The sequence below is a fragment of the Rutilus rutilus genome (assembly GCF_951802725.1).
Source record: "Rutilus rutilus genome assembly, chromosome: 18".
NCBI lineage: Eukaryota > Metazoa > Chordata > Actinopteri > Cypriniformes > Leuciscidae > Rutilus > Rutilus rutilus.
Window position 1 is genome coordinate 60,180 of NC_140231.1, and position 17,337 is coordinate 77,516.

The 17,337-nt window shown below is 43.3% G+C and overlaps 1 protein-coding gene across 1 annotated transcript; it reads left to right on the plus strand.

Annotated features, from left to right (window-relative positions):
* Nucleotides 1-204: 204 nt before the first annotated feature.
* On the plus strand, nt 205-14,737 carry LOC311276840 (protein NLRC3-like). The gene is made up of 7 exons (XM_084386792.1): nt 205-381; nt 1,736-1,802; nt 2,757-2,870; nt 2,962-3,078; nt 3,536-3,631; nt 5,122-6,915; nt 13,438-14,737. The coding sequence occupies exons 2-7, from the start codon at nt 1,756-1,758 to the stop codon at nt 13,613-13,615; spliced, it is 2,346 nt and encodes a 781-aa protein (XP_084242918.1). The 5' UTR covers nt 205-381; nt 1,736-1,755; the 3' UTR covers nt 13,616-14,737.
* The last annotated feature ends 2,600 nt before the right edge of the window (nt 14,738-17,337 follow it).

The following is a 17,337-nucleotide window of genomic DNA, read 5'->3' on the forward strand; positions in this document are numbered from 1 at the left end:
TAAAAAAGCTATAAAAGTTCAATGTTATTTATATTTATTTATTTAACATTTATATTAAAGTTATATTACTAAAGGTTGATTGATTACTTTAAATGCTGGCCAGGATCTACAATGTATGAGCTGTATGATATGAGCTGTATTTTTCTCTCCAAATCTCCAGGATCTGGCAACCTGGCTGCCAAGATGAAAGTGAAAGTAGATTGTGTTTTACATGCACCATTTTACACCTGAGCGTAACGTCCTTTACATCAGCAAAACTCAGCAAGAATTTGTCTAATAGTATTTCTTTTTCCGTTGCTTATGCAGGAATTTACATGTAGTTTATGGGAAACCATGATCATTTTGAAAACCTGAGTCTAGAAGACTAACATTTCAATCAAGGTGAGTCTTCAGGTGAGTTGCTGAAAGTGACTTCCTCATTACCTTAAGAAAACATGAACTAGGCCTACTTAAATTAACCTCAAATATATAGCATTTAAAGTAATATGTATTTATTGATCTTATTATCATATCTTAATTTTCTTTCGGACATATAAGCCAAATTTTGGTAGAGATTGGGGAACACTGCTACATTAAATGCTACAACATTCTAGAAACTGCAGCTGAAATCATATTAATTTAACCAAAAACAATATAATTTTGTTTATTTTAATGTAAAGTACAAATTGTACAGAGTTAGGGTAACAGTAGGTGGGGTGGTTGTAATAGAAAAAGTAAATCAGTTTAAATTTTGTTTGAATTTATATTGTTAATAATTTGAATAGGTTTTATTGAACTTTTAAATAAAATGCAAACAAATAGGAAACATTCAATTTTAAGAAAGTAAACCAGTTGGGAGAAATGAACAAATATTTGTGAATGTTAGTCACTTTCACAGTCTCCTCAGCAATGATATTTCTGTTCTTTAAACACAGGAAAAAATGGTTAATGTTATACAGTTATAAAGCAGTATTAGCTAATCAAAATCCATAAATCTGAGCCCAAATTATTTGGGTAAAGCTGTGACAAATTAATTAAATTTGGGCAGCAATAATCAGAAAGATTAAATTCAGCTATAATCCTGTGAAATTATTGAGACTGGTTATACATCAAATAAAACTTTTTACATTTTTACACAAGGTTGTAAGTTTGTTTTATGCTAATATAAAAAAAATAAAAAAAAATAAAAAAACATAACTCTATTTTCACAGTGTTGCAGAAATGTTATTACATTGTTGAACATACCATGGTGAACTTTTTACATTACCTCATCCGACTGGTTTGTTACACATTTTTGGAGCATTCATCTTCATTTAAGTAATAAGATGTACAAATAAAATAATTAATCGGCAAAATTATTAAGGAAAAGAGATAGCAAAATATGAGACTTTAGTGTTATTGTTAATTTACAAAATCAAGAAAATCAAGAAGTTGGAGTTTGATATAATTATTTTTGTGAACTCAAATGCACGAATACATAAACTGTTTATGAAATTTTGGTTACATTATTTTAAAACATTTTGTGTTTTTAAATGTTTTTAAAATGTCATACTGTGATGTACAGTAACCTAAATTCAAGCAAAATTCATAATACTGGTCAGATTGATCAAAAACATGTTTGTATAAAGTGCATTGACAGGTCAGACATCTCATAAACCAGATTATTTCGTCCCATAAACACATTCAAGAAAATCACAAATGATATGAAATGCTTTTGTATGTCAGTGTGTCTGAATCAGTGTTTTTTGCTCATTAGACATGAAGACTGAATGAATCATGGAGGACACACAAACATCGACTGGAGATCTTTCTCCAGAATGCAGGTACATCAGAGTCTTCACATGATCTTAATGTATCTATTTAAATTAGCTTTCTCTGATCAATATTAAATTATGTTTAACAGCTGTTGTTTCGTTGTATTGCTGTCTTGTTTTATGACTATCACTGAACTGTACAGTGTTCTTGAGTGTTTTGAAAGGTGCCTTTAAATAAAGTTTATTATTATTATTATTATTATTATTATTATTATGTTAAAGAAAATACTTTATATGCCACATAACAATGTTTTCTGGGAATTTGCAATGGTTGTTATTGTGTTCTGAGTGATCATATTCTGGTGCAGAGAATGGATAGATGTGAGAGATATTATCTTGTGGAATGTCATTAATCTTCAACATTTCTAAAATTACTCTTGGATCGATAAGATTCTCTATGTGAGTTTTATTTACATGTTGTCACACTTATTCAGTTATCTTGTCTCATTTTCATGGACTTTTAGTTTGTTCTGCATTGCTTCTTTTGTTCATGTTCTCCCGCTATTATTATTTACCATGGATATTCATTTGATTATTAAGTCAAGTCAAGTCAAGTATATTTGTATAGCGCTTTTCACAATACAGATTGTATCAAAGCAGCTTCACAGTATTAAATTAAAATAATACAACAAGGTATGTTTCTAGTGGATTTTATTGATTGATAAAATTAAATATCCCCAAAATATCCCCAACTGAGCAAGCCAAAGGCAACAGTGGCAAGGAACCGAAAAACTATTTCACCTGTTAGTCTTTTAGCTCATTATGTAGATTTAAGTTTCTCTGAGTTCTCAGTTCTCGGTCGGTTATTGTTTGTGTAAACGCTTGTGCTGAGACACACTGAGGTTATTTTCTTATTAAATTCATTTGTTTTGGAATCTTTTGACTCATCTTCATCTTTGGGCCTTTAAAATCGTGACACATGTAATATCAGTTATATGAATTATTTTCTTTATTCTATTTAAGTCGATTCCATGAGAAATTAAACCCATCAGAGTCCAGCTGTGTGTCCATGAAGAGTGACCAGTCTATGGAAAGACCACCAGAATTAAAGGGAAAACAAAAATCAACTGATCTGAGGTACAACATGATGGATGGATGATATTATCATAGTGCAATGTAAACTTAAAGTTAACTACATTAATTATTCTTGTCACTATTTCTTTTAAAGTCAATTACACAGTCAGAGATCAATCTCACCGGAGTCCAGCTGTGTGTCCATGAAGAGTGACCGGTCTATGGAAAGACCACCAGAATTAAAGGGAAAACACACACCAACTAATCTGAGGTACAACCTTTTGTCTAGATGGACAGACAGATAAATACCCTTGTGTAATGTTAACATTTCTGAAGCTTCTCTTGGCAAGACCAAATTCTCTGTGACGTTTATCTCCCATTAAGAACAAAAACATCTCAAGATTTCTGTTAAAGACCATTTCATCTGGAAAGCATCTGTTGTACAAACATCTGAGAAACATCTTTATAAAAGTGGTTTAAAATATAAATCCTAAGCATCTTAAAGGAATTTTCTAAATGTCTATTTAACATCTGACAGCAAACATTTAAGAGATGTATTGCAGATGAGCAAATGCTCTAAAACAACTAAATCTTCCAGATGAAAAAGCACACATCGAATACACATCTCTGCAAAGTGTTTGTGCTATTTTGGCTACATGTAAAATCAACTATATAAATTACTGTCCATATTCTAATATCTCTATTCTATTGTCTCTCTTCTGTCAAAGTGAATTCCATGTGAAGAGATCAAACTCACCGGAGTCCAGCTGTGTGTCCATGAAGAGTGACCGGTCTATTGACACATCAGTAACAACTGATCTGAGGTACAATATTTTGGTTTAGACCAGCGGTCCCCAACCTTTTTTGCGCCACGGACCGGTTTAATAACAGACAATATTTTCACGGACCGGCCTTTAAGGTGTGGCGGATAAATACAACAAAATAAAATGATACGACCGGCATAAAAACTGGGGTATTTTTTAAATATAATAATAAACGTGAATCCAATGTGTAGGTATACTCGCAACTTTATTAGCAGCGTCCTCGTAACATCGCGCCTAAAGACAACTGAGAAAGCCTGAACACAAACAAAATGCCCCCCAAAATAAAAAAATCTCCATGTTTTCGGTGCTGATGCGTTAATGTAACATGTAAACTGTCAAGCGCTGCCAATAAAGTACCTAAAAGCTGTTACAACGAACCTGCAAAATGAATGATTATGAATATGTAAAATATAGCAGGATACATTTTAATTGCTTACTAATAAACCAGTTTTTTATGTCAGTGTCGGCTGGAAAGATGAAGTTGACGATGCTGACTCGTGATCTTCGCAGTAGTGAACACGCCAGAGAGAAATGCACATTTCAAAGGGATGACATAGAACAGTCTGTTTTCTTTCGTTTTGAATTGTTCTGTTTAAAAGTAGACATTTCAAGCGTTCTATACATGTCTCAGGTCTGTGAGGCGAGTAGGCTACCTTATCACTGAGTTTCGGTTCATTTATGAGACCAGCTCCAGTTCACACGCAGACGCCTCCGTGTCGTGATTATCTATTTTCTAATATATTTACTTATTATTTATTAAATCCAGACAATTGGTTGATGAAACATTGATTAAAATTTAGATACAATTAATACAAAACGAAATTAAATTTAAAGACAGGCTTTGTGCTTTCTGTTTGAGGTCTCTGTGAAAGTTCTAAAGCAGTCTTTTAGTGCCGCTTTCAGAGCGCTCACGTCCGTAACGGAGAACTGTCCCGTCTGTAAAAAAATGTTTTTTTGTGTGTGTGTGTGAAATACATTTCTAAATAAATGCGACTTATAGTCCAGTGCGAATAGGCTATATATGATTTTTCTTCTTCATGGCGCATTTTTTGACTGATGCGACTTATACTCCGGAGCGACTTATAGTCCGGAAAATACGGTAAGTTATTTATTCTTTCTGTGCGGCCCGGTACCAAATGTCCCACGGACCGGTACCGGTCCGGGGCCCGGGGGTTGGGGACCCCTGGTTTAGATAGACAGACAAAAATCATGAAAAACCTTTTTTTGTAAACCTTTTTTTTGTTTTGATCCTGCACCAGTTGGAGGGAATTTGGATGTGTCTTTTCTTCCTCTTTTTTTTTAGACAGACAGTCAGAAATACCATTTCATTTCATCCCTCAAACCCTGAGTATTTGTTTACATCCATGCTTTGGACTTTTACCAACTCTCACTAGCCAAATTAATACTTTTAATAGAATAGTGTTTATTTTATTTTACTATCACTTTCAAATCTTTAATTCATGTTGTAATCTATTATTTTAATCTTTCAGTCATGACTCTCAGCTGGTCCAAAGCAGATTCAAATCAAATCTGCTGAAGAAGTTTCAGTGTCTGTATGAAGGAACAGCAAAGCAGGGAAACCCAACACTCCTGAATGAGATCTACACAGAGCTCTACATCACAGAGAGTGAAAGTGGAGAGATCAATAATGAGCATGAGGTGAGACAGATTGAGACACAATCCAGGAGAGCAGCAACAGAGGACACACCAATCAAATGCAATGACATCTTTAGACCTTTACCTGGACAAGACAAACCCATCAGAACTGTGCTGACAAAGGGAGTCGCTGGCATTGGAAAAACTGTCTCTGTGCAGAAGTTCATTGTGGACTGGGCTGAAGGGACAGAGAATCAGGACGTCCAGCTCATATTTCCACTTGCTTTCAGAGAGCTCAACTTGATGAAGGACAAAACACTCAGTCTTTCAGATCTTCTTCATGTCTTCTTCCCTGAAGCAAAAGGAATGGAAATATCCAGTGAAGAATATCAAGTGTTGTTCATCTTTGATGGTCTGGATGAGTGTCGTCTGTCTCTGAACTTTAAGAGCGAAGTGAAACTGTGTAATATATCTGAATCAGCCTCAGTGGACGAGCTGATGATGAACCTCATTGAGGGGAATCTGCTTCCCTCTGCTCTCATCTGGATCACCTCCAGACCAGCAGCAGCGGATCTCGTCCCCTCTGAGTGTGTCCATCGAGTGACAGAGGTACGAGGCTTCAGTGACACACAGAAGGAGGAATGCTTCAGGAAGAGAATCAGTGATCAGAGTCTGGCCAATACAATCATCACACACCTGAAGTCCTCAAGGAGCCTCCACATCATGTGCCACATCCCAGTGTTCTGCTGGATCTCAGCCACTGTTCTAGAGAAGATGTTGAGTGAAGCAGAGAGAGGAGAGATTCCCAAGACTCTCACTCAAATGTACACACACTTCCTGATCATCCAGACCAACATCAAACATGAGAAGGACTATGAGAAGAGAGTGAAAGGTGAAGACATGATTCTCAAACTGGGGAAACTGGCTTTCCAGCAGCTTGTGAAAGGCAACCTGATCTTCTATGAGGAAGACCTGAGAAAGTGTGGCATTGATGTGACACAAGCATCAGTGTACTCAGGATTGTGCACTCAGATCTTCAGAGAGGAGTTGGGCTTGTATCAGGGGAAAGTCTTCTGCTTTGTTCATCTGAGCATCCAAGAACATCTAGCAGCTCTATATGCACACATTTACTTTACAAACGAGAACAGAAATGTGTTTAACAAAACCAAACAAAGTCTGTTGTCTAAGGTTTTAAACCAGAAGAAATATCATTCATTATCTGAGCTGCATCGGAGAGCTGTGGATGAGGCTTTACAGAGTAAGAATGGCCATCTGGACCTTTTCCTGCGTTTCCTTCTGGGTCTCTCATTGGAATCCAATCAGACTCTCTTACGAGAACTACTGACACAGACTGGAAGCTGTTTCTACAACAAAGAGGAAACAGTTCAGTACATCAAACAGAAGATCAGGAAGAATTGCTCTCCAGAGAGATTCATCAATCTGTTCCACTGTCTGAATGAACTGGGTGATGATTCACTGATGCAGGAGATCCAACGTTATCTGACATCTGGAAAAATAGGAGAAACCAAACTCTCCTATTCACAGTGGTCAGCTCTGGTTTATGTGTTGCTGACATCAGAGCAGAAGATGGATGATTTTGATCTAAAAAAGTTTATTGGAGCACAAAATAGAGCAGATGAAGTTCTTCAGAAGATGCTGCCTGTGGTTAAAGAATGCAGATCAGTTCAGTAAGTCACTCTGACAACAATCACTACACTGATAAAACATGATCACATTTATGATTTTAGCAGGTGCTTTCTAACCAAAGCAACAAAAATGGTTCATTTTCTGGAACTTTTGAGACACACTTACTAAATCAGCTGAGGTGTGTGTGTGTGTGTGTGTGTGTGTGCTGATGATTGTAGAGGTCAGTGTGTGAGACGTGATGAAGGATTGAATGTTACGTGGATCAAAACTGACAGCAAACAGTAACGTCTCGGTTACATATGGTAACCCTCGTTCCCTGAGGGAGGGACGTCGTGGTGAACGACGAATAGGAATCTCGCTAGAGAGGCCAATCTACTTCGAGTGAAACTAAACGAGCCAATGCATATTGGCGTGCAATCATTTGCATCAGCTGTGCAGACTCGCAGCGCGGGTATTTAACGAGCAGCTGGTGCGATTGCACTTCAGTTTTTTGCTGAGGAGCCGAGCCGGTGAGCTGGCTGCCCCGGCGGGTCGCAGCAGATGTGGCGACGGGACGTACGTCTCCGTTCCCTCCCTCAGGGAACGAGGGTTACCATATGTAACCGAGACGTTCCCTATCGTCCGGTCACTAAGACGTACGTCGTGGTGAACGACGAATAGGAATCCCTACCAAAGCGCCACAGCTGCTGCACCCCATCCAGCGCCCTGAGCAAGCCTCTACACCTTCTTGCCTGGAAGGACGATAGGAGAGGGCTTACACCGAGAGTATCCTTCACTGTTGTTCCGTGATAACCCATACAGTGAGATTATTGGATAACACTGGGAAAGCGTGCCCGATCTGAGGGAGGGGAACGCTGCGGGAGCCACATTCTTAAGAAGAGTTATGTGGGAATACACATATGGACTAACCCAAGGGTTGTACTGCATATGAATAGTGGGTGGCTTAGCCCAAGGGAAAGACACGGGCTTCCGTTTAGGAGCAGCCGTGGAAGATTTACACATATGGGATCCCCGTAGGGTCACACATATGGGACCCAGCCTAGACCCGGTTCTCAAGGATTCAGCGGATAAAGGCCTGGCACCGGACGCTCCGCCACGTCCGGGCCGAGGGTGTTTGGAGGACTCGACAGGTTTTGACTCTGGAGCAATAAGGGTGCACAGTAGGGTGCAGCAAGCCGACAGAGCCGGTACTCACAGTGCTTCTACCCGTTTAGGGCGAGAACACAGGAGGACACCGGCTCTACACGAAGGCTATAGTATCTAGCGAACGTGTTAGGTGACGCCCAGCCCGCAACTCTAAAGATACCTGTTAGCGAGGAGCCACGTGCCAGTGCCCAGGAGGATGCAACGCCTCTCGTGGAGTGTGCATGCAACCTGAGCAGCAGGGCACGCCTTGAGCTTGGTAAACCAAGGCGATGGCATCCACTATCCAGTGGGCCATCCTCTGCTTAGAGACAGCCTTTCCCTTCTGCTGGCCTCCGTAACAGATAAGAGCTGGTCTGAGGTCCTGACACTTTGAGTTCTGTCCACGTACATACGCAGAGCGTGAATGGACAGAAGCCAGGGCTGGGTCTGCCTCCTCCAGGGGCAGCGCTTGCAGGTTCACTACCTGATCTCTAAAGGGAGTGGTAGGAACCTTGGGCACATAGCCAGGCCGGGGTCTCAGTACAACATGGTTGTCACCCGGCCCGAACTCTAGGCACGATTCGTCGACCGAAAATGCTTGCAGGTCCCCTACCCTCTTGATCGAGGCCATTGCAATCAGCAGCAAAGTCTTCAAGGAGAGAAGCTTTAATCTACTGACTGCAAAGGCTCAAAGGAAGCATCCTGAAGTGCTCGGAGCACCAGGGAAAGGTCCCAAAAGGGTATGGAGGGGGGACGAGCTTTCTTTAATCGTCTCGCCCCCCTAAGGAACCTGACGACCAGATCGTGCTTTCCAACTGTTTTGCCATCTATGTGGTCATGATATGCTGAAATAGCAGCAGCATGTACTTTAAGGGTGGAGGGAGACAGCCTTCTCTCCAACCCTTGCTGCAAGAAGGAAAGCACTGACCCTATCGAACATCTTCGGGGGTCCTCACTGTGGGAGGACACCACTCGACGAACAGGTTCCACTTCAAGGCGTATGCACGTCTCGTAGACGGCGCTCGCGCAGAAGTGATGGTGTTAAGTACCTCTGGGGGTAAGTCACCTAGAATCGCCGTGTCCCGTCCAGGGACCAGACATGGAGTTTCCAGAGGTCCGGATGCGGGTGCCAAAGGGTGCCCCGTCTCTGAGTCAGAAGATCCTTCCTCAGAGGAATGGGCCAGGGAGGGACTGTCACGAGGAGCATGAGTTCTGGTAACCAAGTCCGGGTGGGCCAATAGGGAGCCACCAGAAGGACCTGCTCCTCGTCCTCCCTGACTTTGCACAGGGTCTGTACAAGTAGGCTCACTGGGGGAAATGCATATTTGCGGAGGCCCCAGGGCCAGCTGTGTGCCAGTGCATCCATGCCGAGTGTTCCCTCGGTCAGGGAGTAAAAAACCGGCAGTGGGAGGTTTCTGAGGAGGCAAACAGGTCTACCTGAGCCTCTCCGAACTCTCTCCAGATCAGCTGAACCGCCTGGGGGTGGAGTCGCCATTCTCCCGGAAGCACAGCTCGTGATAGCTCGTCGGCCACACGGTAGAGCACACCGGGGACATACATGGCTTGAAGCGACCTCAGATGCTTCTGACTCCAAAGGAGGAGATGGCGGGCGAGTTGCGACATGCGACGGGAGCGTAGACCACCTTGACGGTTGATGTACACAACGGTCGCAGTGTTGTCCGTACGGACCAGCATGTCTCTGCCCTGTAGCGGCCTTTTTAGGCGGCTCAGAGCAAGATGTACTGCTAGCAACTCGAGGCAGTTGATGTGCCAGTGCAGTTGGGGGCCCGTCCACACCCCTGACACTGCATGCCCGTTGTACGTGGCACCCCAGCCGGTGGCAGAGGCATCTGTGAAAACCACAGCATGCCTGGACACCTGTTCCAAGGGGACTCCTGCCCGGAGGAATGAAGGGTCTGACCACGGACTGAAGGTCTGGCGGCACTCCGGTGTGATTGCCACCCGGTGAGTGCCGTGATGCCACGCCCATCTCAGGACTCGGCCGTGAAGCCAGTGCTGAAGCGGTCTCATATGGAGCAGGCCGAGCGGAGTTACCGCTGCTGCTGCTGCCATATGCCCCAGGAGCCTCTGAAAGAATTTCAGTGGGACCGCTGTCCTGCCTTTGAACGTGTTCAAGTAGTTCAACACCGACTGAGCGCGCTGCTCTGTGAGGCGCGCTGTCTGAACGACCGAATCCAACTCCATACAGAGAAAAGAGATCCTTTGCACGGGGGCGAGTTTGCTCTTTTCCCAGTTGACCTGAAGGCCCAGCTGGCTGAGGTGCCTGAGCACGAGGTCCCTGTGTTCGCATACTGATCTCGAGAGTGTGCCAATATGAGCCAGTCGTCGAGATAGTTGAGGGAGCGAACGCCCTGTTCTCTCATGGGAACAAGGGCCCCCTCTGTTACTTTCGTGAAGACACGGGTAGACAGGGACAGGCCGAAGGGCAGGACCTTGTACTGATATGCTCGACCCTCGAACGCAAAGCACAGAAACGGCCTGTGTGGAGGAAGAATCGAGACATGAAAGTACGTGTCCATCAGGTCGATCGCTGCAAACCAATCTCGGGGACGGATGCATTCGAAAATGCGTTTCTGCGTGAGCATTTTGAACGGTAGCTTGTGAAGGCTCCGATTCAAAACTCACTGGTCCAAGATCGGTCGTAACCCACCACCTTTCTTGGGTACAATGAAGTAGGGACTGTAGTGCCCTGACCTCATATCGGCTGGAGGGACCGGCTCTATCGCGTCCTTCGCCAGTAGGAATGCGATATCCGCGCACAAGACATGGGCATCGGCTGCTCTCACTGTAGTGGAGTGGATGGCCCGAAACTTGGGGGGACGCCGGGCGAACTGAATCGCATAGCCGAGCCTGATGGTCCGAATGAGCCAGCGAGACGGACTGGGGAGCGCTAGCCAGGCTCGCAGAGACCGTACAAGCGGGACCAAAGGGACCGTAGGTGTACCCGGAGTGGGGCAGCGAGGTGGAACACAGGGGCTCGGCTCGGAAAGCTCTCTCTGGGAGGCGGCCCGTAGCGGAGTCTGAGTGTGCTGTGCAACACTTACCTGGTTCCACGAGGCAGGAGGTGAAGGAGGCGGCTTCGTTGCGTTCTCGAACCGCACACTGTTGCCTGCTGGCGATAGAAGAGGTGGAAGAGAGTGGTGAGGATTCTCTCCTCCCACTGCTCTCCTGGCCCTCTTCAGACCCAGGGATAGAAGAACTGCTCTTTTTTTTTTTTTGAGAATTTAGGTACCACTGTGACTCCAGTGGTGGAACACTCAAAAGATTCGTTCCCCGGCCCTCTACCGGAAGAGAGCAGCTCCACCCATCTCCGGGTCACCCATCTCAGGGGTGATTGTTTCACTGACCACTTAAACAGTGGCTGAGACGGGCGGTGTCATCCTCCTGCAGCGGACACAGTAGAGCTGGCTGTGTCGGAGTGTTTTTATTTTTATTTTTTGCAGGGGATGACACCCTTGGCGACGAGTAGACTGAGGGGCAGCCCACGAGGCACTCTGGTGGTACGTCGGGGAAGCGCTTCAGTCTGCTGCTGACTGCGGAGAACTGCTGGGCCAATTCTCAACAGTGTCGCCGAAAAGGCCACCTTGTGAGATGGGAGCATCGAGAAAGCGTACTTTGACGACGTCTCGCACCTCTGCAAGGACAGCCAGGGGCGCTTCTGGACCACCAAGGTGGACATCGTCTGGCCAAGGGCCTGCGCTGTGACTTGAACACGGTCAGTCGACAAGTGCAGCTCAACTCCGGCTCAGAACTACCCTCGTGCAATAAGAGTGCCTTGGCCTCGCATGCAGGGCAGAGGTGGCTCGCCAGAGGCACAGCCACCCCACCATCGAGGGTAGCGAGAGAGGTGAAAACTTATTTTGGCACTGTTGGAGTTCCATATTTTGGCACCAATATAGCTCCATACTCCTAAGTTTTCAATGCACATCCGAGAAAGACCCGGGAAAGCATGGCTGTCAGTTCTGAATCTGATTCAGCATAAGCACACACACTATTACAGTGGTAACTCAGCATACCCTCATTTCCAGAACAAAACAGGCCCTCTCTCCGATGCAGCAATCGACATCTGCCCTCAGCTGGAGCCCTGAATGAAACGCAAGGTTCCTCCAATTTTGAAGGACCAGCAATCTCATCCAGAAGCTGCACAACTTGCGTTAGAGAGGGAGGGGCCCTAGGGGGTTGGGTCCCCGAAGGAGAAGCCCTCAGCTCTCAGATCACCCAAGCCATTCTACTGAAGTAGACCTCTCCTGGTGGCCACCAGGGAGGGCGCTACAACAGAGAATAGACAAGGAGACCGTGCACCTAGAGCGCCGAGCGAGCACTGGGTTGCCGTGACAACCCGCGCTGCAGCCCGGCAGCTCGACAGCACACGACACGCTGAGGAGCGAGAGGTCCGTCGGGTTTTCCCCGCGGAAGCTCTCGCCCATGGTCCCCCAGAGTGTCGAGCAGACCTGCTGCAGCTGTGCTTTTACACACAAGCACCGGCTGGCCAACAACAGAGGGGACTCAAACTTTCCGGAGAAAGAAGAGTTGACCGGCGTGCCGATGTGGTCATGTTCCCGTGCGAGAACATGAACCACCCACGAACACAGTCTCGTATGTTTCCCAGGCATGCGAGACAGTGATCGTGGCCGTCAGTGAGGACAGGAAACGACCGCAACTAGAAACACACGGGTGGAATGTCATCTTTAGAAAGACGCAACTCACACCCATGTAAGCTCTTTCAGGGAAATACTCTCCTTGGTACTGAAGTACGCAGGGGAACGGTCGCAGCGGACACAGACAGAATAATCAACCTGTCGTGCGCTGTCTCTCTTCACGGCGGTCTTACCAGCCATTAGAATGGCTATTCAGCGCTCTTGGCGCACCGTTACCAGCTGTGAAAACAGCTTTTTTGTTTTTCTCAGTCAGTAACACAAAAACAAAAGAGAGAGAAAAAGAAAGTCGACCCCGCTGCTGCGCTGTATTGCCCGCACCAGACACGAGAGATCATCTTGAAGAGCTTGCTCGTTGTTTGATCACTCAGTAGATTAAACAGCATCGAAACGCTCGGCTCCGAAGCAAAAAGCTGAAGTGCAATCGCACCAGCTGCTCGTTAAATACCCGCGCTGCGAGGCTGCACAGCTGATGCAAATGATTGCACGCCAATATGCATTGGCTCGTTTAGTTTCACTCGAAGTAGATTGGCCTCTCTAGCGAGATTCCTATTCGTCGTTCACCACGACGTACATCGTAGTGACCGGACGATAGGGAACAGTGTCTTTAACAGTGTCTTTTTCTTTATAATGATGCTCTTTGTCCTCTAATGATGTTTATGTGGATGTTTTATTGTCTCTATAAATCACATTTGTAGTTTACACTTTTTATTCTATGTTTGCAGCTGGTATCAGTTCACCATGTATCTTTAATCTCTACAGGTTGAGGGATTGTGGTGTTACAGATGAAGGTTGTGCTGCTCTGGCTTCAGCTCTGAGATCAAACCCCTCACACCTGAGAAAACTGGATCTGTCTAGAAATAAAGTAGGAAACAGAGGAGTGAAGCTGCTCTCTCATCTACTGAAGGATCCTCACTGTCAACTGGAGATACTGTGGTAAGATTGTATAAATATGTCAACATCCTCCTCCATTTTCTTCATATGGTCAATGTTACGGTCCCTGGTCTAGGTCAGGATATAACATAAACAACAAAACAATACTTCTTAGTTAGCCATTTTTCTTTCCTTTTCTAGCTCTCTTGTTTGTTTTCAGAGCGGTATAATTAATTTTTACAAAACAATCTCTTGAAAAGAAAGAATCAAACAAACAAAGAAAAGATTAGAAGCAAAATATCCAGGGGTGAGCTAATGCCAAAACAATAAACAAACAGAAACTAACTTTCCCACAAAAAAAAAAAAAACTTCCCTATTAATCAAAATAAAAGAAACAAAACATACAATGACATACCCTATCTCCTTATCTAACCCAATAAACAGGAGAAAAAGTGACGGCCTTTTGGCCTACAAAAAAACAAGGCACTCACCCCCCTACGGCTTCTCAAATAATTAGAAACTTACAGATAGGATCATTAGGACACTGATGTTATAGGAACAGACCACATTGTATCAAAAGTGGCTAACAGCACTCTGTTAACATAAAGAAGAGCGCAAAAATCCCAATCTGTTGCGCCACATTTTCACCAGCTAACACACAGTACAACAACAGGTGCAATCAAAGAGGCAGAGAGCTCCCTCCAGAGGATTTCCGGGGAATTTATAGTCCAGGTCTCTTCTCTGGTCCAACCCCCAACAGCTTCGCATTAAGTTCAGGAACAATCCTAAATAAAGAAAAGTTGACAGCAGAAACAACAACAGAAACAACGTAGCTGCATTACGTCACAAACGTAACACCCCCACCCTTAACCCTCTGAGGTCGACAAACGCGCCCGCGCGTTTTGCTGGATTTTCTTCACATTGTAGCACTTTAAACTTAAATTACTCCGTCATTTATGGTCATACAGAAAAAAGAAATATAAAAAAAGAATCTGTGATATTTCTACTTTTGTATGTGTCCACTTACAATCAAATCAAAACATTGTGCTTTTGTAAAATAAAGAAAATAAACAGGGTGTGCGTTCTGCCTCTCCGTCGCGGTGAACTTTTTTTTCTTGAGCACGTCTATAAACTGAAACAAAACTCAGCGAATACTTGTCACACATTTATGAGCCATATACCTTTATAAACATTTAAGTGTGTACTTTTAAATGATCGGATTCAAACTGAAAACAAATATTCTCTGTTTAAGTAATTTGTATAAAACCAACAAGATGTCCAGTTTCTCAAACGCTTCCTAATTGTTTTTAATTTGTCCACGCCCACTCGCGCAAAAGATATTCACATGCAAATCTCCACATGGAACGCGAACGCGCTCATTACCTCAAAAACAAAACACTTCATCAGTCTCTGCTTTTCGTCGAGTTTGAAAGACGTGCCGTGAGCTTACATTGGATTTACCCCAGAAGAAGAAGAACGCGATTTGAAGACAAGAAAGATGTAAGGTAAGAAATTCTTACATATTAGTTTGTTATTGTTGCATAAATTTCACATTGCAGTTGAACTGTTGCTAGATATATGGTGAATATTATAATATTTAGACCCCTGTTTACTGTTACTGTGTTTGTGGATATCTGCTCAAACGTAGATATGTATATGGTAACCATAATGTTTTATATTTGAGCGCGATCACGTTTGAATGTATCATATTTTGGATCGCGATCGCGTTTCGCACCAAACGGCTTCATGTTTTTACTATTATCTCATTTCATATCATCATAACGAATGGAAACATTTGAAGTAACATGATAATCAATATATTTTTCTCTAGCTTAGTTGTTACTGAAATCTTTTGGAAGATTTATAGGCTGCTATAGGTTATTGTTATTATTTTATGCAGCACTGCACATAGCCTATACCTACAAGGCACAACAAACCTGGTGTTCATTATATTATATATTGTTGGAAACATTTGTGTGTGTGTGTGTGTGTGTGTGTGTGTATTCTGTGAATTTTAAAAAGCAATTTTTACCAGAAAAATCTCAAATGTATTCCCAAAATCGTGCAGGCCTTTCTCTTGATATCAGTATGTTCACTTTTTTTTTCTTTCAGGACCCAGATGCCACTGAGTCCTGCTTACTTCAACTTTCACATGAGTCTCTGTACATGAACATGGTAAAGTGAAAATCAAACACCTTGGAAATGAAAGGTATGTACAATGTTTTTAGGAATGGCACAAAGGTCTCTTTCTTTGGATCATTGTTTTCAATGAGTGCTTTTTTGTCATCTGTTGTGTATCTTTGGATTATGTTGTGTTGTAAATAAATCCAAACAATCTAAAAGCCATTCTTTTTTAAATCTCCTCATTCTTTGTGCAAGGTTGCTCAGAATGATGGGCCCTGATAAGCTCCTAAGAGGGCCATTAGAGAGTGTCTTTGTCTTTCTCAGGTGTGAAAAGCTTACATATTAATGAGGTGATCTGCCCCTCCCGCATAAAGCTTTATCACACAAAACACGTCGTAAAAATTTAAATCAATATATTGTCTTATCTGAATGAGCAGTCAGGGTGATTTTCACATAGTTTTGGAGCAAATATTCTGGGCTACTCACTCTAGGCATAAATGTCATTATCTCAAAACTACAAACTTTTACACACATGCTGCTGATATATTATTGTAGCAGAGTTTGTGCTGAATACAGTGCAATTAGACTTTAGCCATGAAAATGTCACAAGTAACAGAAATAACCACAAATGTCAGAGCATGTCAGAACACCTCCAGGGCCCAGAAAACAGCTCAGACCCCAGAGGGTTAAAGGCACAGTATGGCATTTTTCGCCACTAGGGGTCGCTAACCTATTTACAATAACAAAGGCGTAGATTGATGACGCAACATTTGCTAAGAATTATGGATCTTGTCGTCAACGTCAAGCCGACGATCTAATAATGTTTATGGATGACTGAATACATCAATGTTTTTATCATGACTGTGATATGAAGCAGTTGGGGGTTGCTAAGAGACAGCTATCAGCTCAACACGCGACGCGAGTCCCGCGGATATAAAGGAATATGGACATTTCATTCTACCGAACTACACGCAGAATTACTACTCGCAGGTCAGTCTATTAGACAAATTAAACTTGTGAGGTAACGCAGCGCCATTTCACTTGGTCTAACATTACACTAGCACACTAAACTGCATTTGAATGTGTTGAAATGTATGTATTAGTCTGTCTGTATGAGACTAGCAGTAAACTAGATCAACATTAGAATAACATACAGATCATATTCTGACATTTTATCATTGTTGAACTATATAACATTGATTAGTTTTATGTAAATGTGCTCACCTGTTTAATAAAGTACATGTAGGAGCGATCGAAGTCTCGGACGTGGAGCTCTCGTTTATATACTGTCTATGGGAGCTCTAGGCATCTCGAAAACACCGCGCTGATATTGATTCTCATTTTAGTTCTCCTTTTTTATCCAAAGTCTGCTTGCCATGGTCCATAATGTTTGAACGAAACAACAACAGCGTGCCAATAGACATTGCGAACTACAAAGTTGTCCGCGTCAGTCGCTTTGGTTACTATCAGACGGCTCTTGTTCATAGCTCTGGTTGCCATGGCAGCACGAGCGGAAACCAGGGACAACGCGGATATGACGGCATTGGTGGCGACAAAACGGAAATAAAGAAACGGGACGCTTCTCGAATTAAATTACAAATTTCTCCTGGTTTGAAAGTTGTTGGAAACAGTCGGGATAATGTAAGTACACAACAAAAAAATATA